The sequence below is a fragment of the Malania oleifera genome, chromosome 2 (genome assembly GCF_029873635.1).
Source record: "Malania oleifera isolate guangnan ecotype guangnan chromosome 2, ASM2987363v1, whole genome shotgun sequence".
NCBI lineage: Eukaryota > Viridiplantae > Streptophyta > Magnoliopsida > Santalales > Ximeniaceae > Malania > Malania oleifera.
Window position 1 is genome coordinate 139,109,833 of NC_080418.1, and position 27,873 is coordinate 139,137,705.

The 27,873-nt window shown below is 33.4% G+C and overlaps 1 protein-coding gene across 1 annotated transcript; it reads right to left on the bottom strand.

Annotated features, from left to right (window-relative positions):
- Positions 1-2,954: 2,954 nt before the first annotated feature.
- Positions 2,955-4,761, bottom strand: LOC131148743 (desmethylxanthohumol 6'-O-methyltransferase-like). The gene is made up of 2 exons (XM_058098649.1): positions 3,857-4,761; positions 2,955-3,485 (listed from the first exon to the last, which is right to left on the bottom strand). Exons 1-2 carry the CDS (start codon positions 4,631-4,633, stop codon positions 3,189-3,191), a joined length of 1,074 nt encoding a protein of 357 aa, XP_057954632.1. The 5' UTR covers positions 4,634-4,761; the 3' UTR covers positions 2,955-3,188.
- Positions 4,762-27,873: the final 23,112 nt, after the last annotated feature.

The following is a 27,873-nucleotide window of genomic DNA, read 5'->3' on the forward strand; positions in this document are numbered from 1 at the left end:
ATAATTTTAATTAATTTTTTTTTAATTTTTTTTTTCCGAATTATTACATAACCCCACTCTCTTCTATAGTTATATATATATATATATATCTCAAAGTTGAAAGTCAAGTACACTAAGTGATATTCATTTCCTCTTGCATAGTTCTCTCTTTTGCTTTCTTCTGCTATGTATACACATTATAGTTGAGGGTTTAAATTGTAAGGCTTTTTTTTTTTTTTTTTTCCTTTTTCATTTGGTAGGGAAAAATTGTTTAAAAACTCCATGGACGTAGGCATATTTCTGAATCACGTAAATTCATGTTTTTCCTCTTCTTCTTTTTCTTTTTTTTTTCTAATTTTTTTATTTATTCTTCTTATTGTTGTGTGTATATGCACATAATCTTAGGGCATAATTTTATAATGGATAAGAGAAGCTACTCGAAGCACCATTTTTAACTGAACTAGAACACAAGCAAGAGCCATGGCAAGAGGTATGGCAACACCTTGCCCCCAGGGCGTGGTTCAGTTGGCAGAGCGGATCCTAGGAGTGCCTCTCACGAGGTCAGAGCTTTCTCCCCTCCCGGGTTCGATTCCTGCGACTGGGCTCCTGAATATTTACCCTCCTTATGGGTTGTGGGGCCAGCTACACAGGGCGTGGGATTAGTCACTAACCGTAAAACGGATGTGGACACCCTGGAGATACCTAAAAAAAAAAAAGAGGTATGGCAACACCTTGCTATGGCTTAAACTTCATTCCTCTTTATCACTGATATTTGGGGGCGTAGACTATGAATCTCCAACAACCCCAGCTAATTGGAATAGAAGGAAGATCCTCTCAAAGAGTAAAGAGTAGGCAAGGCAATATCACTTCCATAATTTTCTTGGACCATACGTGCCTTCTAGATTTGATTCACCAAACCCATCAAGCTTTGCATGGTGATCATCTATAGGTCATTCATATCTGAAAAAAGGAAAAAGGAAAAAATGAGATTGAACAATTTTCATGAGTCAAGAGAAGACAGAACCGCAAGTGCTAGAGAAGGGCAATCAAAATTATAAAGGAGATAGGGAGGGATTTGCAGTTTTAGGTTTTTTAGTGTTCATTTTGAAGGAAGATTTGCACAAAGATTTTGGTAAATTCATCAAAAGAGATTGGATAGTTGAGATGGCGCACACAAACACACACATGCACACATACACACATGCACACATACACACAGATATATATATATACACGTAGGAGGGATAGAGAAACAAGAGAGAAAAAAAATATATACTCTGGGATAACTAATGTGACCCTTCCATTAGGTTCTTTTATCTAATGAAAACCCTTCAAACAATGGATTTTACATGACTATTTGAAGTGCTTTTATTACAAGGAAGGACCACGGTCCTCTCAAAGGACCTAATTTTTTATTTTGAAGAAAACAGAGAAAGCAAAAAAGGTTGTCATGGTTAATTAAACTGAGTGAGAATTGAGAGCTTTATATTAATTTTTAAAAAATAAATGCTATTAATAAGTAGCCCATAACAATGAAGAGAAAAGAACCTCAACCAAGTTAAAAATAATTTTAAAATTTAAAAAGGTCAAAACTTTAGGGATCGTTTCATATCACTGTCAAAAATTACGAAAATAAAAATCAGAAACAAAAATAAAAAAAATTAGAAATAAAAAATAAAAATTAGAAGCTAGCAACCTATTAGGTTAGCATTTATAAAACCAATGCAAATTAAAAAGTTAATTAAAAATGTTCATTTTCATCTTTTAATCAAATATTATTATAAAAATATGATTAAAATAATAAAATAACAAATAATACACATTAAAAATTACTATATTAAAAATAAATTTTATTATAATTATTTTACTTAATTGTTTTACTTTCAAATTTTACTTTACAATAAAAATTTTATTGGATATGACAATTGAAAAATAGTAAAGTATTTTTTAATTGGCTTTATTTTTATTTTTAAAAATTTTTTCATATTTTTATTTTTATTATTTTTAAATATCTATGATCATTTAACTTTAATTTTTTATTTAAGTGTATAAAATTAATAATTTAATCTAAATTTTTTTTAATATTAAAATGCTAGTAACAGGTTGTCAAAACATTTAAAATCATAAGATCTAATTTTTAGTTTTTTAACAAACATTAAAAATCGACAACAAAAACCAAAAACTAACATCATAAACAAATGCATTTTTATGATTTATTTATTTACCATGGAGAAATAGAAATAAAAAATTGAAAATAGTAATGATACTAAACAGACCCTAACTTTAAGAATTTAGGGTTGAGAGTTCAAAGGCTTCCCTCTCCTACTTGTCATCCTCTCCGTTAAGTGTTTTACTCTCTCTCCTTCATGCAATTATGCTTGATTCACGTCTTAAACATTAAATAAAATAATTAATGAAAAAAAAATGATTGATAAATTAGAAATACAACATTTTATTTAAAGTCATCTAAAGGTCTTCAATTAGCGAATGAAATAAATATGAAACAAAATAATCTCTCAAAGTTAAAATTTTCATACAATTTTGTATTCAAACTTTATATTAAAATACATATAATTCCAACCTTACTAGTTGATCACATTTTATTTATATTTATATTTTTTTCTTTCATTACTATTGGATTTCATTATTCATATTTATATATATATATATATATATATATATATATTATCTATATTGAAAGCATGCCTTACTCTCAATTGTCTCAAGCCCTCAACCAGTTCTTAGCCTTGCTCCTCGCCCCTAATTGTTTGTCGCCAAGTGTAGTTGCCCTTCATTATTAATTCAAAATTCATCCGTAAAGAGATTGTCACCTTCTAAGATGACTCAAGCGGTAAATATATAAAATTCTCTTAGTTAAATGGTCAAAGTTTGAGTCTTCGAAATAACGATTCGTCATTTGAGATAAAGCATTGGTGCTTAAGTAAAAAAAAAAGATAAGAGAAACATACCCATTATTCTAGTAATCCCGTATTTGTCTTTATTGCATAAACATAAAATTATAAATTACCTCCACTTTTACAAACCTTAATAGCATTGTATGATAATGATATTAAAGGCAAATGATGAAACTTTATTACCATTAAGGCTTGAAAAAATTATTCTTCAAACTCCATAATATTACATACCTCTCAACCATTCAATTAAAATTCAAATCACACAGAAATATAATGACATAATTTTTATTTTTATTATGGATTTGCCTCGATAATTGACACTAATGTTGGAATTTTAATGATCTTATAGCGAGAAAATCCTCCTTCATGCAACAATTTCTCCCACTCTAATTTTGTTCTTTCTCTTCCTTTAAGGAAGTAGGCAAGCATGATTAGATCAGATGTCAACCTTGTCTCGTCAAATAAGTCTTTACCATCTGGTTGCAAAACGATATCAATGATGATCACCTTGCCATTTGTCTCGGAGATTGCTTTTCGACAATTTTTCAAGACTTTAATACAATCTTCATCTCCCCAATCGTGCATTATCCGCTGAAATGTGATAAATTGATAGGATGAGTAATGATTGGTTACTTGGATGTGTAAGCATGTAGAAAAATTTTTTTTATAATAATATTCATGTAAATAATATTAAATATTCTAAAATTTTAAAATTTTTAGAATAATGATTTTCTTCTTATATAAAAGATTTTTGTGTGGTTTCACCTTTTAATTATTCCTTTAAACTATTTTAAATCACAAATTTTGCATTGCAGGATAAATATATTTTACATCCAAACATAAAAATTTTATTTGGAAAAATTAATTACAAATTATTGAAATTTATTAAATAAGAAAAATAGGTTTTTATTAAATTTATTGACAATATTTATTCGAAAACTGCAATTTACCTACTTATTTACCTTCATGAAAATTGCATCAGCTTTAGGAATGCTATGGAACATGTCACCTGCCACGTGGCACACTCCGGGGAACGGGGGTGCAGTGGCAACGACATGTGGCAAGTCAAAGTTGATACCCTTGATGTGCGGATACGCTTTCACCACCTCTGCAATCGCTGACCCGGTCCCACCTCCCACGTCCACGAGGGACTCCACGTCGGCTAGCCGGTCCTTGCACCCCGCCAGGATGGCATCAAGCATGATCCTAGCCGTACACGCCATCGCGTCATTGAACATGGCGTTGAACTCCGGATTAGCACCGGCGAAGTCCCAAACATCCCGACCGTGAGCCTTCTTGAAGGCGATCCCGCCGTCTCTGACGCAGTCGGATAAGTGATGCCACGGAGACAGCAGCAGCGGATGATTCATCATTAGCAGCATCGGCGCTAGCGTCCTCTCGGCGTCGCGGAGGAGCCACGTGGAGGAAGGGGTGAGGCCGTAGAGGGTGTCTGAGGATGGACCGCCGTCTGACGACGGAGAAGGAATGGCGGTGAAGATGGACTTGCGGACGAGAAATGTCATGATACGGGAGAGGGTGGTGATATCGGTGGCGGGAGGGTCGATGGCGGAGGCGATTTGGCGCAAGGTGATTGGACGGCCGTGGGAGTGTATGATGTCGGCGATGCGTAGCTCCACAGCGGATTTGAGAGCCATGGAGCCTACAAAAGCAAACATCTCTTCCCGTATATGAGCTTCACCCTTCAACTTTGCATCCACTTCCTCATGCACTGTCGACATTTTGCGTGTGTGAGAAATAGAACTTGGAAATTATGGGATGATCACAAGTAATAAGAGAGGTTTATATTTATAGAGTGAATTGGGAATTAGGGACATGACATGTAGGATGTGCAATAAGTGACGGACAACTTAGAAAGAAGGGGAAAGGGCTTTCGGAATTATATGTGAAATTATGTAGATAAGGTGTGTTAGGTACTCTTGAGCATTTTCGACTCCAAAAGTTAGTTCATGATGTGAGACTTTTTCTCATATTTAATAATTAACCATCATCTCCTTCCACAATTGATGTGAGATAACTCCAACAATCCCCCCCTCACACATCGAGTTTCAAATCAGCGGGTCTACGTACTCGACATCCTAGAGAGACTTTGAGACTAGTATTAGGTGGTTTTGAACCTTTTTAACTCCTAAAACTAGCTCATGGGGTGAAACTTTCTCTCACATATAATAACTGTCCACCAGCCCTTTCCACAATTGATGTGGAATAACCCCAATAAGGTGTACAAATATGGAAAATGAAATAGACTTAGATTTAAAACTATAATAAAAAATTAGATCAAAGTCTAAATGGAAGGTTTATAATTGACAGATTATATGATGCATATTTTATTAATGTTTTGATTAACTAAAATGATGGCAAACCATGAAAGTAATATTTACTTTTATAACTTATTTGCTACAAATTTTATAAGCAATTGTTTGTTGTAAGTTTTGTTTTTAATTTTTAGTTGAACAGAAGGTTGTTACTAAAACAAGAAGTTTACGATAAGCTTAAATGAGTTAAACAATGAGTTATTTCTGAATTATCTTGTATATTAATTTCTCATATCTAACTTAATTAGATCAATTCAAACTCCAATCTCTCAACCAACTAATAAAATTTTAACTCATATTGGCATAAGTGAGGGAGTGCATGTTGGGATAAGTGGGTAGGTGTTGATGTGTGTGTATCTGTAGAGAGAAATTATATAGGACCTCCCCTTCACGTAGTGTCTGTTTCCTTAATATTAGACATATGAGCAACTTGGACTTACGATCATTTAATATTAAAAGGAGTTCATTTTCAATAAGTGTATAATTAAGAAAACATGCACATGGGGAAAGTCCCCCGTATAATTTCTTGTCTAAATGAGTTTGAAATGTACTTATTTTTTATTAATCATCTCAAAAGTTTGTTTAAAGTCATATTTGAAAGTATAAATTTGAGAATTTCAATTTAAATTTTGTGTATATTTATATGAAATTAAGCCCAAAATTTAAATTCTGACCAGGCTAATTAATGCTGACCAGGTCAAATGCAGTGAAAAAACTGGTCTGAATTACGAGAAGATGTTATTTTAGTAATTAAGTTATGTTAGTGGGTTAATTTTTGTCCTTTTGAATTTACTATTTAATAACATATCTTTAAGAGAGTTCCAGACAAGGACACATCACACTTTTCACAAATTCAAACCACAAATACATGCCTCCTTTGGATTTTATCAACTTTTGACACCTTTGTCAATGTCTTACGTATGATTTTGAGGGCCGGTCTTGAATTCAAAATTTTGAGTCCCAAATATTTTTTAATATAATAATATATTTTTCAGATTCCAAATTTTTTTTTAATTAAATAATATCAATATTATTTATTATGCTATTTTCTCAACTTCCCAACTAATAAATAAATAAAATTTTATTTTAAAATATAAAATAAATACAATTTAATTGTACTTTTTTTTTCAGGTCTCATAGACTTCTCAACTAATAACTTTATTATATTTCTAATATCTATTACTCTAATATCTTTCTCTTAACCTCTTTAAAAAATCTTTCCATCTCTCACCCTCTTTCACTCTCATCTCTTGGTCTCTATATGAGTCTTGCTCCGGCCTTGTGTTCATTATTTTTTGGCCTCCAATTCTCCGTAATTTTCATCTTCATCCATCCTAATTTTGGTTTCAATATTTGTGCATTATTTTTCTATTATTTTCACTCTGAATTTTTTTTTTTTTTTCTATTTTTTCTTAAATTTTGAAAGCTTTGAGATTAGAGCGTTGTATTCGATAAGAATTCGATATCTCTAAAGTCTCGCTCGTCATTCGATTTGCAATAATAATAATAATCAGATTATATTATTTCAATTTATTATTTCTATAGATTTATTAAATTTATTTTTATTTGTTTACATAATTTGTCAAGTTATTGTTAGTATTAATTTTGAAATTTAATTATGTCAACGAGAAAATATAAATCCGGATATAAAAAATGAAGAAAGAAAAAGAAAATATTAAGGATTCCTGATTAAATCATTTACCTAGGGCCCCATATTACGAAGAGCCGGTCTTGAGTAATTCTAGTACTAAATGTAACGGTCTTGACCCAACTTCGATAATTCACTTTAATCATTGATCTCACATGTTTGTCTCAACTTAGATTTAGCTAAAAAAAAATTGAATTAATTGTTAGCAGTGAATGGCACATTTTCAAGTCTCAAGGAGTCGGTAATAGTTTAGATGGTAGTGCGGGTTGTAGGAGTGCCTTTCACGAGATCAGGTGTTCAAATTCTCTTGAACTCGTTTTTGCCTCTGGACTCCTGAATTTACCCTCCCTTTGGTATTGTGGGGTCAACTTTAAGGAGTACAGGATTAGTCACGTGGACCGTAAAACGGACGCTTGGATATCCTGTGCGTATTCCAAAAAAAAAAAAGGAGTCGGTAATAGTTACGTGCCCAAAAAGCAAGAAGCTAGTCGGCTGCTGCAGCTTAAAAAAATAATACTTTGTTTGGAAAAAAATTTCTGGTCGCAGCTGGCGGCTTGGTCTTGGGAGATCTGCATGGGACACCCTGCTTCTCTCTGATTCTTCCTCCTCTGCGGGCCGTTGCACCCTCATCTACGCAACAAATAAAGAATAGCACCTCTGCACTGCATGACCCATGGCCATTACTCATAATTATAATATTAAAATAGTATGCCATCTGATACTTGGGTGACATTTCAATGAAAGAAATTTAAGAATTTTAATTGCCAATCTCCGAAAGAATTTTAATCAGCAGAGACTAGATCCTGAACCCGCTCCGCTCCCGGCCGGTGGATTAGTTACAAGAGCTAGGTCGCAGCGACGGATGGATTGCATAGAGTAGCTGGTGTTGGGTAATCAGGATTTACCGCACAATTCGATCTGTTTTCAAAATAGTGTAAATCCTCCTTTCCAAATAATAAATAGTGTAAATCCTCCTTTCCAAATAATTAAATTGGAGAGCTTGGTACCGCAGCGTTCTGTTCATCTTCCATGAAAAACTGGTTGCCCATAAAAAATGAAGCGTAGAAATTAAGAAAAATGTGTTTTAGTTTGCAGCCAGAAATACGAAACCCAGGATTCGTGCGGCAGCCCCTTAAGAAAAATCAGATCCCGTATTCTGTCTCATACAACTCACTCGCCTACCTTCAAATTTAAACTCAGATCCTGCGCACGCGCTTTACAATCCACCAACAAGAAGCGTCTATATTCATTATTTCTTCTATCCAACTGCACTCACAAACTCAGCAGCGAGAAGAGATTTGCCGAGCTGAGGGTGATCACGCAGAGCTTCTCGACGAGCAACTTCCTCGGCGAGGGCGGGGAGAGAGAACACTGGCTAGAACAAAATCTTTAAAATTATTTTAATCTTGTCTTTGAGCTCCTGGTATAATTATGTGTTCTTGACAAATCTACGGCAATTCCCAGTTTAATTCTTGCAATTTTCAGAGTCAGGTAGGAACCACTTTGGGTTATTAATAGATCAAATGTTAAACCAAAAACAGAGTATTCAAAGAGAACTCTAGCCAGAACAGAGAGCCTTATTACCAAAGGATACAAAATCTTGCCTCAAGCTGGACCGAAAAATCATTTTAGAAACCAGGGATTAAAACTCCAATTTCTGAAGTGGGTTCTCGCAATTTGAGTTCGAATAGCTGTAGCAAAAGCGGTTTGAGTGCTTCGTCGTCGGCAGAAAGCTGACGAAAACACAGCAGCAACTTTTCTTTATTAATTTTCCTTAAAAATTAATATAAAAATTTGAAATCATATTTTAATTATATATTTATTTGTCTTGCCAGGTACCCAGTCCAGGATGCAACGGCCGGCAGAGAAGGATGGCTCGGAGAGAAGCATGGCTCGGAGAGAAGCAGGTGCAGCCAGCACAATCTCGCAGGACCAATCTGCTTATTTTTGTGGATGGAGTGATGGACAACCATCTCCTCCCCTTATTTTTGCTTCTTTCAAACATTACCTAAGAATAATAATTAAAGACTTTAATTCTACCCCTTTTGTTCTAAACAAAAGATACTAATCTCCGCTTGATTTTTAAAAATTTTATTAGTTTTTTTGAGCTTTCAAAAATTTTACACATCTGGCTAAGATTTGTCAAAAAGATTAAAGAGTTTTTTTAGACTATTTATCTTTTTATAAAATGTAAGGAAAGATTTGTATTTTTCTGACAAATTTCAAGACATGTCATAAAATTCTTGAAACCTCGAACAAGGTATTTGAAATTTTTTAAATCTCAAAAAAAGTCTTTGTTTTTTTCATTAAATTTCAAACAAGTTCACTATTTTACCTTTTATTTTTATTCTTTGTAAAATTCAGCTTCTTGAATTTTTTTTTTGTAAGGAGGCCTTTTCTACTCCAAAATATTGCTAGGGGAGCAAGCATGAGAGATATATGGAAGTGGGCAGAAGACTCCCTGCGCTGCAGGAGAGTCGAGCTGTTACCCTTCCTAGCCCATCTTCTTCTGCCGCTCATTACTTGTATCCATAAGACAGATGGTGAAAACAAAATTTAAATTTCACATGCTCAAATTTAAATCCAACGACTTACTCACTCTTTCATCCAAATATAACAATTATTGAACACGGGCAAAGAGATAGAAACATAAATCTGTAGAACAAGACACAAAAATATAATCATCCTAAGAGAAAAACTAATCAAGGAACAAACCTTTGGTCCCTCGTTTGTGTCGCTAACAGGGACGCTTTCACAGCTTATTCAGATCATTACTCATTCACTCATATCGAATCTCTTCATTTATGACATTCCATAAGACAAGAACGAATTTGTTTTAGGCTGAGGAACTATTTTGACATTTTGGCTGCCATTTAGCCGAGGGTCTTGAGCAAAACAATGTCATTGCGCATTCTCGTGGCAGTAGTTCCTGACTACTAGGCATGGCCAGCAAGCTAATTTACTGCCTTGTCATCTCTAATTAAAAGTGATAGAAGAGAACATGATATTTTAGTAATTAAGTTTTGTTAGTGGTTAATTTTTGTCCTTAAGAATTTATTACTGTTAATAATATATAAAAGTGCAGATCTAGAGCTTGTTAAAGAGAGTTTCCAAACACGGTGATGTTACTTTTCACAAATTCAAAGCGTTGGAAATTGGAGATCGAGCACAACCCGTCTCCTTGGGATTTTTTAATTGTTGCCAACAACTTGGGATTTCTTTATTACTACTAGCACACCAACATTTCTTTTATTACTGATGGCCAAGGACTCCAACATGCAACATGGGCTCTTGTGATGTATTATTGCTCATGCAGCATGAGCTCTTGTGATTTATTATTGCTTCCCACACATCAACACAGTAGCATGGCAGCAGCTCAGGAGTGGTGGCTAAGGAATGCAAGAAATGTGTATATAAGTCTGTATTTTGGCACAATACCATGCAGAACAAAATTCTGAATCAATGGAAATTATTTTAGGCATTTCGTCAAACACTTGCTTTGCATTCTGATATTTACTTTAGCATGGTATCTAGAGCCAACTAAAGACTCAAGTCTATCACCATTTTTTTTTTTCCATCTTTGTTCTTCAGCCACATGGCCTCTTTACAGTCCTCCGACAAATCCTAAACACCTCCTCGCTTCAACACCACAATTCTAAACTCGTCTAGTCATTTTATAACCATTAAACTCAATATTGAAAATTATTTGCTTTGGAAAGCCCAAATGGTTCCCTTCCTTAAAGGCAACCAATTGTACAACCATGTTGATGGATCTTTCGTCATCCCTCCACCCAGAACACACCCGAGGGCTTTTGCTTAATCAGCTTATCATTTCGGCCATCAATTCTTCCACGTTCGATTATGTTCTCGCGCAAGTTCTAGAATGCACCAACTTGCATGAAGTCTAGACCATCTTGCACAATTTGTTCGCAGCTGAGTCTTCAGCTTATGTTATGCAAACACAATACCAGCTTGCTACACTTAAGAAAGGGTTGAGTCAATTACAGAATATTTTTACAAAGCTAATACACTTGCTGCCTCACTTGAAGCAGCTGGAAAAACTCTCCCCATCTGAATTCTCTGTGTATTTATTGGTTGGTCTTGGCCCCGACTACGATTCTTTGGTTACCTATCTCACAACTAGACCCGAACCCTTATCTCCCTATCAGATTTACAGCTACTTATTAAACCATAAATCTTGCCTCAACCATCAAGCCCAAACTCTTCTCACAGGCAATCCACTGACAGCCAACCTTACTACCACAAAACACCCCCATCCTTTCTGTCATCACATAGGGGACGAGGGGGTTGAACCTTTTGTCGAGGACGGGGTTAGAGCAAAGGTTCCTTAAGTTATTTATCTAATTGACTAGATAGTAGACCATTGTGTAAGTATCACAACAAAAAATCAGGGTATTAGTGAATAATCAAATTTGTCACTAATATTTATAAATTCGTCACTAATAGTATTAGTGACGAATTTATAAATATTAGTGACGATTTTAAAATAGTTGTTATATCTATCGTTACTACTAACTATTAGTGACAAATTTAAAATTCGTCACTAATAATGGAGTATTAGTGACGAATTATAACCGTCACTAAAACCCTAATACCATCACTATAAATTCCACATTGGCTCAGGTCAAATTCGTCACATATAATAGGGTATTAGTGACGAATCATAAATTCGTCACTAATAGTACAATATTAGTGAATGATTCAAATTTGTCACTAATAGTAAGGTATTAATGACGAATTTGTCAAATTCGTCACTAATAATAAAGTATTAGTGAAATATTTAAATTCGTCACTAATACCGTCACTAATAATAGGGTATTAGTGACGAATTTCAAAACCATCACTAATACCATACTACTAGTGACGAATTTCAAAATCGTCACTAATACTCTACTATTAATAACGGTTTTGAATCCTTCACAAATATTATACTATTAGTGACGATTTTAAAATTCGTCACTAATACTTATAATAATTTTAAAATTAATAATTTTTTTAATCATTATATTTTGTAAAAATCTGTAATTAAATTTTCACATATATAACATTAAACCATAATTACTACAAAATTCATAAATTATTCAAAATTCTTATTCAAATACAGATATATTATACAAATTCAATTAAAATGCAGAAATTTCATCTGTTCAGATAACAAACAAAAATATTTAAAAAATCAAATTCAAATTCAAATTCAAATACATTATACTAATTCAAATTAAAATACAGAAATTCCATTTGTTTAGATAGCAAAAAAAAATTACAAAAAAACAATCAATAGCTACATCCGACTGTAGTGCATGACATTGTGCCGATTTTATGACAGCTGCAAACCCTACAAATTAAGATTTATAAATAAAAAAAATTAGTATACAATTTTTTAACATATATGTATACGTACCATAAGTATCAATGATTTGATAGTAAAATAATCGGACATTCGAACACTAATGCGAAAGAAAAAAACTAGAAAAAAAAAAAACTCGAGAGAAGTATAATAATTTAAGTACGGTTATGGGAAACGCAAATCGGAGGAATTACTGATGAGTTCGCAAAAAGATTTAGTCATTCGGTGCATTATAGATAGTAATCTCCAATGTTGTTGATATGAAAACTCAATATCAAACTTTTCTAAAGATATCAAAAGAGATGTTTATATGAGATTATCTAAAAAAACTAAATATATTAACAAAACCTTAATCCAAGTTGAAACATAAGATGTATAATCGAGACCCCTTTAGATTTTCTGAGGTGATTTGCCCAAAGATGATGTGTAGAAGCTAGAGTGTAGGCAATCGTACAACAATAAGAACAAGTTTCTCAATAATATGTATTCTTCTCCTTGTTTTGATCTTCTCTTTTGTCTTTGCATATGTTCTAAGGTTTAGATATTCAGTATATATAGTGTCTCATCCTTAGAATTGATCTCAACCATTGGATCAAAGAGATAGCTTGCTATTAATAAAAATAAGATTTTTTAAGTTTTCCTACAAGTTCAAGCGACTGAGGTCGAAGCCCAGGCGACTGAAGTCCCTTAAAGCTTTGAAAATTTAACTTGGAATACAGGGTGAGACGCCTAAGGTACAGTTCAGGCTCCTGAAGTGGCACGTTCAGGCACCTAAAGTCTTAAGTTCAGGCGATCGAAGTGCCTCGGCCAAGTTCTGTGTTTTCCATTAAATCTTCAGGCGATTGCACTTAATCTTCAAGCTCCTGAAGAAATTCTTCAGGTGACTGAAGTTGAGTTTAGGAAGCCGAAGTCCCCTTTTTTTGAATTTTTCTATTCTAATTTAAAAATCTTGCTTTCCTTCTTAGCTCTTTTATAAAAACATTTTCTAAGGTTTTAATAATATTTCTAAGTTCATGAATGTCCCCTAATGATGTTCATAAAATGCTTGAGTCCTAAAGTCACTTTAGGGTATATGTTGAGCCTCAAATTAAATCATACGAAAATGTAAATACACGAGGTCTAAATACCCATTCCCAAGATGTTCTTGAACTTTGCCCCTTGCATCTTGATTTTCGTACTCTTTGAGTTCCATGGAACTTGTCAAAATATGTATGCTTTACTTTAAGGCTTCCATGACTCGTTATCCTTCCATACATGCTTAATATAGTTCATGTTCACAAACTCAATGCACATATCAAGTATCAAGTGATTTGTCATTATCAAAATTGGATTGGACTCGTAGAGTCAACAAACAGTATTACATTCATGCCTCCAGAGTTGGCTATTCGATGGTCACAGTAACCATTAATGACTCTCCTAAATTTTTTTCAAACACATTTTTATTGCTATTTAGATATATAGAGTTGTATTTTAGAAATTTTATTTTGGATACATTGAGATTGAAAGTAAAAAAATGATTTTTTTTTAAATAAAAATCAAAATAATAACGTCATAAATGATAAATACAAAGCATTTACTCAAAAATATAAATATAAATACAGATACAAGTTTAACACTATCAGAAATGTTAAATGAAGAGAAAAAATCTTATAATACCATTGTTAAATTTCTATATATTATTTATCACTAAAGCAACAAATAGAGTTTCTCAAAAAATATATATTATTAGAAATAAAACTATAGAACTAGATGTAACCTCCAAGTAAGAAAAATAAAAATAATTTTAATACAACATAATTGGTTTAAAATAAATTAAAAGTAACATTATAAAAAATGTTAAATAAAATATTTCTGAAAAACAACAACAAAATCAAGTCTTAAGTCCCACTAGGTGGGGTCGGCAATATGAATTATTTTCCTCCAATTTATACAATCATGGATAATTTCTTTTGACAAATTTAGGACTATTAAATCCTTATTTACTATCTCATTTCAAGTTAATTTAGGTCTACCCATATCCCTTCTACTAACCCCACAATAACTAACTCGCTCTTCCTCACTAGCGCGTGCACTATGTGACTTGCGTTGCAAGTGCCCAAACCATCTGAGTCGTCCCTTCCTTATCTTATTATTTATAAGAGCTATACACCCAATTTGTCGCGAATATGTTCATTTCTTAATTTATTTTTCAATGTTATACCACTTAATTATCTAAGCATTTTCATCTCGACAACTTTTACATTTTGGATATTCTATCTTTTAGTCGCCCAACATTCTGATCCATATAGTAGAGCTGACCTTATAATCGTCCTATAAAATTTTCCTTTTAATTTTAAGGGTATTTTATGATCACAAAACACATTTGAAACATTTCTCCCTTTTACCCAACCTGCATTAATTTTATGCATCACATCATCTTCAATCTCTTCTTCAACTTGTATAATAGATCTAAGGTATTGAAATCTACAAGTGCTATTTATTTTTTGATCATCAAGTTTTACTTTGTCTCTAATATTCCTCTGATCATTACTGAAATTGCATTTCATATATTCTATCTTATTTTTACCTATCCTAAAGCCTCCACAATTCTAACTTAGCATCTACTCCGCCCTTAGTTTCATCCATCAATACAATATCATCTGCAAATAACATGCACCATGACACCTCATTTTGAATGTTTTTAGTCAATTGGTTCATTACTAAAACAAAAAGATAAGGGTTCAAAGCATATCCTTTATGTACATTAATGTTTGGAAATTTTCTAATTTCTCCATCTATAGTCTTTACATTAGTCATTACTCCATTATACATATCCTTAATGACATCAATATACATATTATCACAAAAATAATCAAAAAAATTTCTCAAAAATAAATATTATTAGAAATAAATTTATAGAACTAAAAGCACCTTCCAACTAAAACAAATGAAATTTTATTTGAGATATGAAAAAAAAAAAATTGCTAATTGACCATTAAGTATGCAAAAAGTAAGAGTTGCAAATATTTTAGTTATTGAATCACAATTTATTCAAATATTTAATTACTATATATATTGGTGTGTCCATGTGTTTATTCACTATGTAAATTAATTAATATTATTTTAATATTTTTTGAATCAAAACATTAACATTATAAAAAATTTAATTTTATCTTGTTGATTCAAAAGATTTAAAAATTAACTTTTATACATTTAATATTTCGTATGCAACATAAGTACGTCTTATAAATGAATATCAAGTCAAAATAATCACTTAATTTAGAGAATAAATTCCATGTCATAAAGATATGTATTTAGAGAAGTTCATTTTCTTAGTTTGAACGATTGCAAAGTAGAGCATATATATTCCTCAACATTATTTTTCTTAATCTCGCAAGTGGTTATGTGTAATGATTTTGACCCCAATTTTAATAAGGTATTGTCAACTTTAATGTAATAATTTCACGAATTTGTCCTACAATGGACGCCTTCCATAATGTGAGATTGTGACATTGTCTCCCATCCAATTTTTGACACCTTCGTCGATGTCTTCTATATGGTCTCGTAAGATAATACCTCCATGGTGAGTCTAATGCTAAATGTAGTGTTTTTAAACCTAATTCCGATGATATATTATTCGCTTTAACTCATTGATCTCACATGTTTTTCTTATAAAAGATGCCTTACATAATTAAAATCTAAATTGTTCTTATAATTTCAATATGATGTGGCATTGGGACATTATGCTACTATATATATAGATCAAAAAAAGTAGTCAATTATCTTTTCCAATTTGTCAAATCTATCCATAAAAACAATCTGCTATCCAATCAAAGCTCGTCTCAAGGTAAGATATGCCTAAAATGCCTTTAAACTAACATTAAAATATCCTTAAAATATAAGCGTAATTACTCCAAATTCTATATACAAATATAAATACTATTATCTTATGTTTGGGACGGGCTTGAAATTTAGATTTGTATGAATTTAAATACCATAAAAAAATAAAATTATATTAAATTTTAGCTAAATTTACACATTTAAAAACTCAAAATCTATACTCCCAAACGCAACATATGCCAACACACCTTGCCATTTTTGTTTTGATACTCTATCCACACACTGTTATAATGATGGGGAGGGCTTTTCTACTCCAAAATATTTTTGGGGAGCAAAGCATGACAGATGGAAGTGGGCAGAAGACTGACTCATTGCACTGCAAGAGAGTCAAGCTGTTACGGTAATGTTGATCTTTGTTTCTTAATAGCTTCAGCTAGTTCTCCAAATAAAAGAAAAACTTTGGAAATGCAACTCCAGCTTTAAAATTTGTGGGGTAAGGAATGAAAAATGTAATATTATATTATAATATTATATAACAATATATAATGTATCCATAAGACAGATGGTGAAAACAAAATTTAAATTTCACATGCTTAAATTTAAATCCAACGGCTTACTCACTCTTTCATCCAAATATAACAATTATTGAAGACGGGCAGAGGGAAAAAAACATAAATCTGTAGAACAAGACACAAAAATAAAATCTTTCTAAGTGCAAAACTGATCAAGAAACAAACCTTTGATCCCCCAATTGTCTAGCTGATAGGGGATATTTTCACATGAATAACTTTCTAGCAACTTTTGTGCACTCCACCTTTGTCTGCATGTTTAAGATGCGAACTATCCCATTCTTATAATATGTTTTTTTTTTTCACCCCTTTTGTGTGTTTTGTTTTTCCTATAACCCCAATTTTGAAAGAAAAAAAAAAAACTCTCTTCGAACAATGCGCAGTGGAATAAACATTGTAAAGGATCAAACAATAGCATATGCAACAATCTCAATGGTGAAATACATAATTATTCCAACCCCATAGCAATATAAAGAGTGTAAAGACAAGAGCAGTAACACCAGGAATTACATGATTCAGTAAAGCCTACATCCATGGGAGCAATCGGTAAGAGATTCACTATGAAAATCAAATATACACACTCAATGATCTTCTCTCCTTCTCTCACCCCTCTTACTCTCTTCTCTCTCAAAATATGCCCAGAAGAGCACATATAACAAGTCCTTAGAGGCTTCCCTCCGAATCTCCAACCGTCGCAACGTTCAAATTCAAAATTCAATTAACTTCTCGCAGCCCAAGTGCACTCGTCGACGAGAACAAGGTATCTGTTGATGAGTCCAGGAAGCCCACTCGTCGACGAGTCTTTGACTCTAAGATTTTCTGACTCTCGGTATCTACTCGTCGACAAGCATAGGGTACTCGTTAACACGTCTTCTGCTGCCAGTACAAGAAGACCTCTGTCTCATGTTTTCCTTTGTTTGTGATTCCCATGAAGTATAAGAGTCACACACAAATACAATAATCTCCACCTTGGCGATTATACGTCTCTTAGGAGATCCTGAAAACATGACTAATTTCTCCACCTTGAACTTGAAATGCTCGGTTGAGACAGTCTCCCTTCTAGTACTTGGGGACATGCACCAAGTCCAAGCAATGCCGCTTGAACTTCCCGATGGCAACTTCAACTTCTACCATCAACCCGATATAGTTGTAGATGTAACACCCGAAGACTTCACCGTAGGCTTCCAATAAGACTTTCCCACAATAGTAAACACAAAACCTGCTGCAAGTCTTATATCACCAAAGCCTCACGCATAGTCTTCAACAAAACTAACAACTGACGGTCCACACTGTTTCTTGCTGAAACTCTCCATTACATAATCATGAAGGACCTTTGACATATCCCAGACATCACAGCCCTTCCTTAGGTACTGAGCGGTAGACATTTCATATTGACTCTCCACAAAACCCCCTTGAGACGGCAAACGAAGTCTCCCTACAATTCTGTCCACAAAGCTATCCTGAGATAACACCAATCTCCTTGTAACTTTGTCCATTCAAATCAGCAAACCAAGATCCATCTTGGTCGTACCCAACACATTCATGTCAAAACCTTTCAACAGAGTATCGAACTGATTAGCCTTAGTCAAAGCCTGTCTAACCAATAACATGCTATTCACATACAACAGATACATCACTCCATAGATACATCACTCCATGACATCCTATCACCCTCTTCCAAACTGGAAGCCTCACCAACTCACACACATGAGTAGTGGTCTGATAGTACACATGGGCCCACCATGATTCTGCTAGTCTCCTAAGCTGAAACTCCTTACAATATGAACTATGTCATCTCTGTCTTGAGTCTGTTGCTCCACCTACATCACATGGTCCTTCATAGCGTGATACTGTTGACCCGAGATAGAACTCCCTGCATTTCTGCCCTGATTCCCTAACTCCACCTACATAACATGATTACTACTACCGCAATTTTATAGAATTTGTTTCTCTTCCTTTACTAGAGTGCGCTGCCCTATGACTTTAACAACAAAAGTCATGTCCTCGATCACCCCTTTATTTGCTATAGGATCACCCAGCTTGCACCCACCTTTCTTATAACCCAAAAAGACGTACTGTTTGGACATAACACCAAGGCTAAATCCTCCATTACTAGAATAGTGCACTAGTGGACATCCACTCACTATCGAGTAGTCTATCGCAAAACTTGCCCATAATTTACTTGTAACTTTCCTATCTAGCGATACCTTTGGCGATCGGTCACACGAGAAACACGTCATACTCACTGACTTCACCAAGAAGTATCATGCAAGTTGTGCATATAAATGGCCCTGCTCATAAACTTCTTGAGCGAAACCAGTGTACTCAGCCCCAATGTTTGACTTGAGAATCTCTCTCCCTATCTAGTTCTCCACCTCAGCCACTGCATGAAATACACCAAGACCCTTCTTGATAATTCCACGAAATACGTATGTTTATCCCCTAATGATATCATCATTGGTCCCCAAACATTTGACTACATGTAGTCACCCATATGCTTTAACCGCATATGCCACAGGATACCTGACTCAGATTTAACAGTTGTAACTCCACCTACAACCATAACACCCTGCAGTGCATAGAAATTTCCCGCTACTTTATCCCCTTTCATCACTATCAAGTTACCTTCACATACTTTCATTTCTCCACATTCAGACTCGTAACAATATCCATTACGATCTAAAGTTTCCAATGAAATACCATTCTTCCTTAGACCCGATTCATGCTTTACATCACATATGGTTCTTACAATATCATTATACACTTTGATTTTGACATTTCCAATAACAAATATTTTGCATGAAATATCATTTTCCATCAAATTTACAATCAGCATAAACTGACTTGTAGATGTCAAACCATTTTCTAGGATAAAAACATCAGTTATCTAAGATCCAAGAATTATCCATGAGGCACCCTAAACCATATGAAACACGTAGCATATCTCTATCGCTACATTCTGAGTCTTCCTCCACTACACTTGCAGATTTTGACGAACCCTTAGACATATATTGGCATTCCCGTTTTCACCAAACTAATGCCATAAAATTCTCATCCATGACGTGATACAACGCGTTTTTAGCCAAACAAAGACAAATGATTGCTCCCAATTCATTTCAAGTCATTGCATTCATGTTTTCCGGTTGAAATTCTGTATAAAACTTTCACCAAACCTTATTGCACTAAGAGATCCTTCAATTCAGAGGCTATACAACACACACTCTGATACCAATTGTCGTGAAAATAATGCCTCTTCAAACAATGCACAGCAGAATAAACATTGTAAAGGATAAAAAAAATACCATATGCAATAATCTCAATGGTGAAATACAGAATTATTTCACAACCATAGCAATATAAAGAGTGTAAAGATAAGAGCAATGACACCAGGAATTACGTGGTTTCGCAAAGCCTATATCCATGGGAGCAATCAGTAAGCGATTCACTATGAAAATAAAAGATACACACTCAATGATCTTCTCTCCTTCTCTCACCCCTCTCTTACTCTCTTCTCTCTCAAAATATGCCCAGAAGAACTTATATAACAAGTCCTCGAAGGCTTCCCTCTGAATCCCCAACCGTCACAATGTTCAAATTCAAATTTCAAATAAGTTCTCACAACCCTGGCACACTCGTCGATGAGAACGGGGTATTCGTCGACAAGTCCAAGAAGCCCACTTATCAATGAGTCTATCCTCTCGTCGACGAGTCTTTAACTCTGAGATTTTCTAACTCTCGGTATCTACTCGTCGATGAGTCTTCTGCTACCAGCACAAGAAGACCTCTATCTCATGTTTTCCGTCCTTTGTTTGTGATTCCCACCAAGTATAAGAGCCACACACAAATACAACATAATTATATGACAAAACTATTGAATTCTAAAATCACTTATTCACTATGTAAATTAAATAATATTATTTTAATATTTTGTGAATCAAAAGAATGACATGCCATAAAAAAAATTATTTAAAACATTAACATTATACAAAAAAATTAGTTTTATCTTGTTGATTCAAAAGATTTAAAGATTAACTTTTATACATTTAATATTTTGTATGCAACATAAGTACGTCTTATAAATGAATACATTTTATAGCATATCAAGTCAAAAAAATCACTTAATTTAGAGAATAATTTCCATATCATAAAGATATATATTTAGAGAACTTCATTTTCTTGGTTTGAATGAGTGCAAAGTAGACCATATATATACCCCAACATTATTTTTCTTAATCTTGCAAATGGTTATGTGTAATGATTTTGACCCCAGTTCTTATGAGGTATTGTCAGCTTTAATGTAATAATTTCACAAATTTGTCCTGCAATGGACGTCTTCCATAACTGGAGTTCATTCTTATAAGTTTAAGATTTTCTTGATATAAATCTGAGCATGTGAGATTGTGACATTGTCTCCCATCCACTTTTTGACACCTATGTCGATGTCTTCTATATGATCTCGTAAGATAATACCTTCATGGTGAGTCTAATACTAAATGTAGTGGTCTTAAACCTAATTCTGATGATATATTATTCACTTTAACTCATTGATCTCACATGTTTTTTCTCAAGGAAAGTCTCTATCTTTTAGTTAAATCTCAAGAGAGGTGAGTGTCTTTTATCCTAAAAATTATCATATACTATATATTATGACATATTAATTGTTAATAAAATATATTTCAATCTTGAAACAAAAAGGAACCATATATTAATTTAGATTAATATTAAATAAATTATTTTGCAATATAGCCCAGGCGAGTGGATGTGCCCTGAGACTGGCAAGGGGTAATAAATGTTAGAAATTGAAATGGAGTCGCCACTAACCTATTATTTACCTAGGTATGGTTAGAACACCAAATTTCTACTCATTTGATAGGCCTCTGGACTAACCCTAGGCCAAGGAGCCAAAAGTCTCGGTTTATTTTACCAGAGTTGGGATCGGGAGTTCAATTATGCAAGGGAAAGGTATCAGCACCCCATACACACCTGTTCTATGAATGATACCTAATTAATTATGAATTGTCCCTAAATTGAATTTGATGGTGTTTAATTAACTCCTTTAAAAAGAAAATAAATAAATATAATTTTTAAAATGAATTGAAATATAAGGTGTGATTTTGGAATGTTTAATAAGACCTCCAAACGAGGGGATTTCGCTAGATAAACCCCCCTCAGAGCTAATACAGGAGAGGTCTAAAATACCCAATTGCCCTTTTTAAAATCATAGGGACACACTTAGGCAAAATTTGAAAAAATTAGGAAATTTTGAACAAAAGAGTCTTTAGAAATATCCCACAATTTTTTTCAAAAATTATAAAAATGTTCTCATATTTTTCAATTTTTTTCAAAATTTTTTTGGGATTTTGAAGACTTTCTCTCGTTTATTTCAGCTCAAAACAGCTTAAAAATATTTTTATTTTTTATTTTTCTAACATTCAAAATAATTTTCTGATTTTTCACGATTTTTCTCTAATTTTCCCCATTTTTAAAATTAAAAATATGATTAAAATTAAAATTAAATTAAAAATAAAGTAAAATAATAAATAAATAAATAAAGGGTTCAAGAAAACCACACTGATTGAACCGATCTATGCTAGGTTTGGCCCAGTTGAATTTGGGTGGGCCATGTAGAGACTCGAACCTATAAATAAGAAAATAAATAAGAAACAAATGAAAAGGGGTATTTCTGCAAAGTTCGTCAACGAAGGCAGCATGTTCATCGACGAAGTTCCTTCAGTGCCTCGTCGACAAAATTCAGAGCTTCGTCGATAAGGGAATACCGAGCGAGCCAAATAAAATATCTAGATGGGGTTCGACGAAGGTAGGGCTTCGTCGACGAGCTATATGGCTAGCTCGTCGACGAAGGCGGCGCCTCGTTGATAAGTTTGACTTGGTCAAGGGCCCTATAAATATCCTTTTTAGTCGCTTAAGGGTTAAGAAAACCCAAATCTCTCTCTTTCTAGAACCAGCGGGTTCCCTCTCTCTCTCTCTCTACGATCCTTCGCCGTTGTTCATTTCCACGAACGAAGGTTCCCGCGTGGATCAGAGGAGAAAACTCTACAAATATAGCGGATCAGATCGTCGTTTTGAAGGTTTTTGGGTTTTCCCTAAAATTGAGGTAAGGATCTGATTTCGTTTTTGATTAAGTAGTTATATAGTAGTCGAGATTCCAGTGAAGTAATGTTCTGTGGTTTTTAGGTTTTAGGGATCCAAGGTCGTTGTTTTGGACTGAACCGTACGTGTTTCTATTTTTGGGTGTAAGGTAAGGGCAATTTGTTTACAACGGTCTTTTTGAAAAACTAAATCGCTAAAAAGATAGATTATGCTTATATGTATGATTTGGCTACTTATTCGCTAAGTTTCACTGGGTAAAAATATCGGTTTTACGATTTTACGATTTTTTGAAAAAATAAGGATTTTGGCATATGATCTCCAAACTTTACAAAACTTCTTTATTTGCACTGATATTATTGTAGGAGATGCTTGAATCCCTTATTTCTCATTAAAATGATGTTTATTGAATTTTATACCATATAGCGGACTTTTAACTAAACTAGTGCGACATATAGATTGAAACGGAATGTGAGATTCTTTTATAACAATTGTATGAATTATGGGAACTGGAGTTCCATTTTTCTATACTAAAAATGTGGAAAAAAAATGCCGGATATACCATGCTATATACGTAAAAGGGTAAACCGAGAGGGTATGTGCCAGTTATACTCGATGTGATTGAATGAGTTTGCGAGAATACTAGAATTGCACAGGTTGTTATGTTTTCATTGTAAATTGTATATATGATAAATGGAACCACAACTTGCTACCAAAAGAGTTGAAAGATACTTCAGTGTAAAGGAGTTGAAACATACTTCAGTTTATAGGGGTTAAAAGATACTCCCGTTACTAAGGGCTCGGTTTCGTAGCTAGTAAAGTACTGTGCAATCACACATGTGAATCCGTGTGAGTACAAAGATAGTCGGCTTTCAGGAGTAATGGAACCACTGGTGAAATAATGAACCAAGTGGGGTAGTCGGACTGTATAATAGATGCTCGACATAGCCTTCACAAATAGGGCATGTTAGAGTTATCAGTGCACAACCCGTGACACGGGGTAAATAGGCGTATTATATCGTACCAAGCTGGTCGTTGTTTTAATATTCATATGCATGATTTAACAACTAAAATGGATAAAGTCACTAGATTTATGTCCTTAGATCTCTTATATTACAGTATTGCAAATATGCCTTATATGTAGCAGATTTTAACTGAAATATACGCATGTGGTCACTCACTATTGTAATATTTTCCACCTTACTGAGAAGTGTCTCCCCCCATTATACAACCTTTGTTTTAGATTCTACTAGACGTCATTCCTCGTTGCTAGAGGGACCAGGGAGGTGGTTTTTGAGTTTAGCTTACGTAAGTCTTTTATGTGTGTAATAGTCTTGGTACGGAATGTCTTTTTGGGAGATTGTAAGAATCTGGTTATATGTTGAATATGGATGTATGTATTGTCGCGACGTCCCGGGAGCGCGTGTGCCCCGGGCGGTGAAATTAAAATATTTTTAATATTTTCAGGAAAAATATGGTGTAGGAGTCGCCACTAACCTTTAGTGTGGTTAGAACACATGATTACTACCCCGTTAGGGGTAGAATCGGTCTACATTACCAGAGTTGGGGCCGGGAGTTCGGTTACGCGAGGGGAAGGTACGAGCACCCCCTACGCGCCCGTTCTTACGAACGGTACCTAATTAATTTGAAATTATTCCTAAGTTAATCTAATAATTCTTTAAATTACTCCCTTTTATGAATTTATAAATACATGTAAAATAAATAAATAAATAAATATACACATATATATATTCCCTCAGAGCTTAGGGTACGTGATGCCCGAAGGCTCATACCCCCGCAATAAAATCATAGGGATAATAATTAAGAAAATACACCCCCAATTTTTGAAATTGTATTGAATTTTTTATAGGAAAATACTAATATGGGAGGTTTTTTAATACATGGTAATAGAATAATAAGCCACACATACCTACTAGAATATTATGAATGTCAAAATAAGTAACTAGATACTATATATAGTAATACTTTATATATTAAAAGGCTAAAATGCCCTAATAGGTAATATTAGATGTCCTAAAGATACTATATTAAATTGTTCCCTATATGTTAAAATTCTAAAAAAAAAATACCCTAATAAGTACTACTAAGTATAAATATAGTAATAAGATTATACTAGACACCATAATAAGAATACCCTAACGCACCAAAATACCTAATGATATTATATATACTGTCATAATAAAAAAAATTATACTATAGTAGTAATCCACCACAATAATAGTGCAAAATCCACACGATGATAATCCAAAACCATAATTTTTTACCCTAAAATTTGAATGTTGCCCATTTAAATAGCCAAAATCCTAAATATTCAATCTGCCATAATGATTAACATCCTTTTATATGAACATGATAAACTGTGAAGATATCAGTACTAAATACTTTGCAATGTTAATATATATATTCGTACACTAAACCAAAACACCAGCCATAAAGAACACTCATACATCAAAAATGAAAACTTTTTCCTGAAAGACCTGAGCACGAACACTAATTACAAAGACAAACATAATAATATATGCATTAAAAAGAAACATTGATAAAAATAAATAAAATTAAACGTGAAGATATATTAGAAGAACAAAAATCCTGCAACAAGAAAAATAAACTAGTTAATATTTACCATTGTGAAAATTTGAACATGAATATCAAATAATAAAGATAATAATACTATATTGCAAATCCTATGACAACAAAATTGAGGGATATATATACAATAGTTTAAACACGAATATTACATTAAAACTCCTTTCTAATTATCTGACAAGTTTACTAGTTAACAAATAAACTGAAATAGATGAATAAATAAAAACTTAACAAACTAATAATAGACAAAAATCCGTATGTGTTTAAATAGCATGATGTACTGATGCGAAAATAAAAGAACAAAAAAACTAACGTTATGTACTGAAATCCACAAGACACCAGTATACCTATGCATATATATTTATATATTTGTGTGTGCGGATGTATATAGACAGTGTGCAGCAGAAAAAAAAAAAAAAAAACAGAGGGAGGCAGGGGACTCATCGTGGGTTCTCGTGGAGATGCTGGAGAACAGGGGGCTGCCAGAGTTGCAGCAGGTGCGTGGAGAGTGGTCGGGTTGCTACTCTGGTGGAGGACGACGAGGATTGGATGGCCGAAGTTGAGCGTGGCTGGTGCAGAGGGTTGCCGGATTGTGACGAGTGGTGGCTGGGTGCTTCTGTCGCCGGAGCTGCTGTGCCTGCTCTTCCCTGAGATGGGTGAGTGCTCGGTTGTGTCTGTCAGAGTTGCAGGAGGGAGAAGAGAGTGGAGAGCCGAGAGGGAGGCTGGGTTATGTTGTGAGGTAAGCTGGCCGTGAGGTGCTATGGTTGGGAGGTGCTGCCGGAGAAGGCGTGGATGCTCGGGTTAACGAGAGAGATGGCCAGAGATGGGTAAGGCTGCTTGTGCGTGAGGTGAGGTGAAGCTAGGATATGGAGAGATGGAAGAGGACGGGAGAGGAAGAAGAGGAAGAGCAGCGGCTGGAGTTGCCGCCACTGCTGTGCGTGTGAACCAGCAAAACAGGGTTTTTTTTTTAGTTCCGTTTGGCTCTCCCGTGGCTTGGCTGTGCGCCCCCCCTTGGCTGTGTGAATAAGAGCCTATAAATAGGCTCTCCCACTTAAAACCCTAATACCAACATTCCATAATAATAATAATAATAATAATGAACTAAATATAATAATAATAATAATAATAATAATAATAATAATAATATTTGAGAATAAATAATAATAATAATAATAATAAAATAATAATAGAAACAATAATAATAGTAAAATAATATCTAAAAGTAATATTAATAATAGAGAAAATAATAATAATAATAATAGATAGATAAATAAGAATAAAAATAATAATAGTAATACTAATAATGGTAAAGTAATAATCATAATAATGATAAAGATACTAATAATAATAATAATAATAATAATAATAATAATAATAATAATAATAATAATAATAAAGTAAGATAATAAAAATAATTATAATAATAGTAAAACTAATAATAAAGATAATAGAAATAATAATAATAATAATAATAATAATAATAATAAAAATAATAGTAATAATAATAATAATGATAATAATGATACTAAAAATAATAACGATAACAAAATAATAATAATAATAATAATAAATAATAATAATAATAAAATAATAATAATAATAATAACAAAAATAGATAATAATAATAATAGTAATAATGAGAATAAAAATGCTAAAAATAATGATAACAAAATAATAATAATAAAAAATAATAGTAATAACAAAAATAAATAAATAATAATAATAATAATAGTACTGAAAATAATAATAATAATAATAATAATAATAATAATAATAATAATAATAATAATAATAATAATAATAATGAAAATAATAAGAGGGGACCCTTTGTTCTATTTGGTTAGGGCAAAAATAGGGTGTCTACATGTATTATAGAAGAAAGGTAGAAAACTCTTGTATATGTCTAATAGAAATCCCGATGGATGTTTATTTTTTCCACTACAGTTGTGTATGACTTACACCCGTATGTCCCTGTTTTGGGCGGGTTGTTTATGTATGTATATCAGGTATAGGTATTCTGTATTGGTGATAACAATCTGGGTCCGTATAAAGGGCTGGGTCGTTACAATTGGTATCAGAGCCTTAACTAGTCGAAAGTATGATTTGATTCATACTACTTGGTTAGGGATATGTGCAGAACTTAGGATTCACTAGTTCCTATAATCTAGAATATACTAAAGTATAGGACATGGATAGGACCTTGGGTTTTGCTTTGTATACCTGGATACTAAAATCCATTGATAGACTTCTGTGTTTTTCTGGATCAATCAAAAGGTTCAGAAAATCATGACATTCCATTAACGGTTTTGTTTCCAAGTGGAAGGGCGGAACTTGAGTTAGAATGATGATACCAAATTAATGGAATACGTCAATATTAAGGATATGAATTTAGGGGACTGAGTCTATGGTATGATAGTATTAGTTGATGCTTAGGCTATTACCCTTCTAATGGAATTTCACCATTGCTTTTTAGGATGGAATCCAGGGACATTATTGCCAACGTGGAGGCAGTAGCAGTGAGGGTGCC

Coding starts and splice junctions, on each gene's coding strand:
- LOC131148743 (XM_058098649.1), bottom strand. CDS start 4,633: ATGTCGACAGTGCATGAGGAAGTGGATGCAAAGTTGAAGGGTGAAGCT. Junction 3,486..3,856: donor CTGATGCAATTTTCATGAAG/GTAAATAAGTAG, acceptor ATCACATTTCAG/CGGATAATGCACGATTGGGG.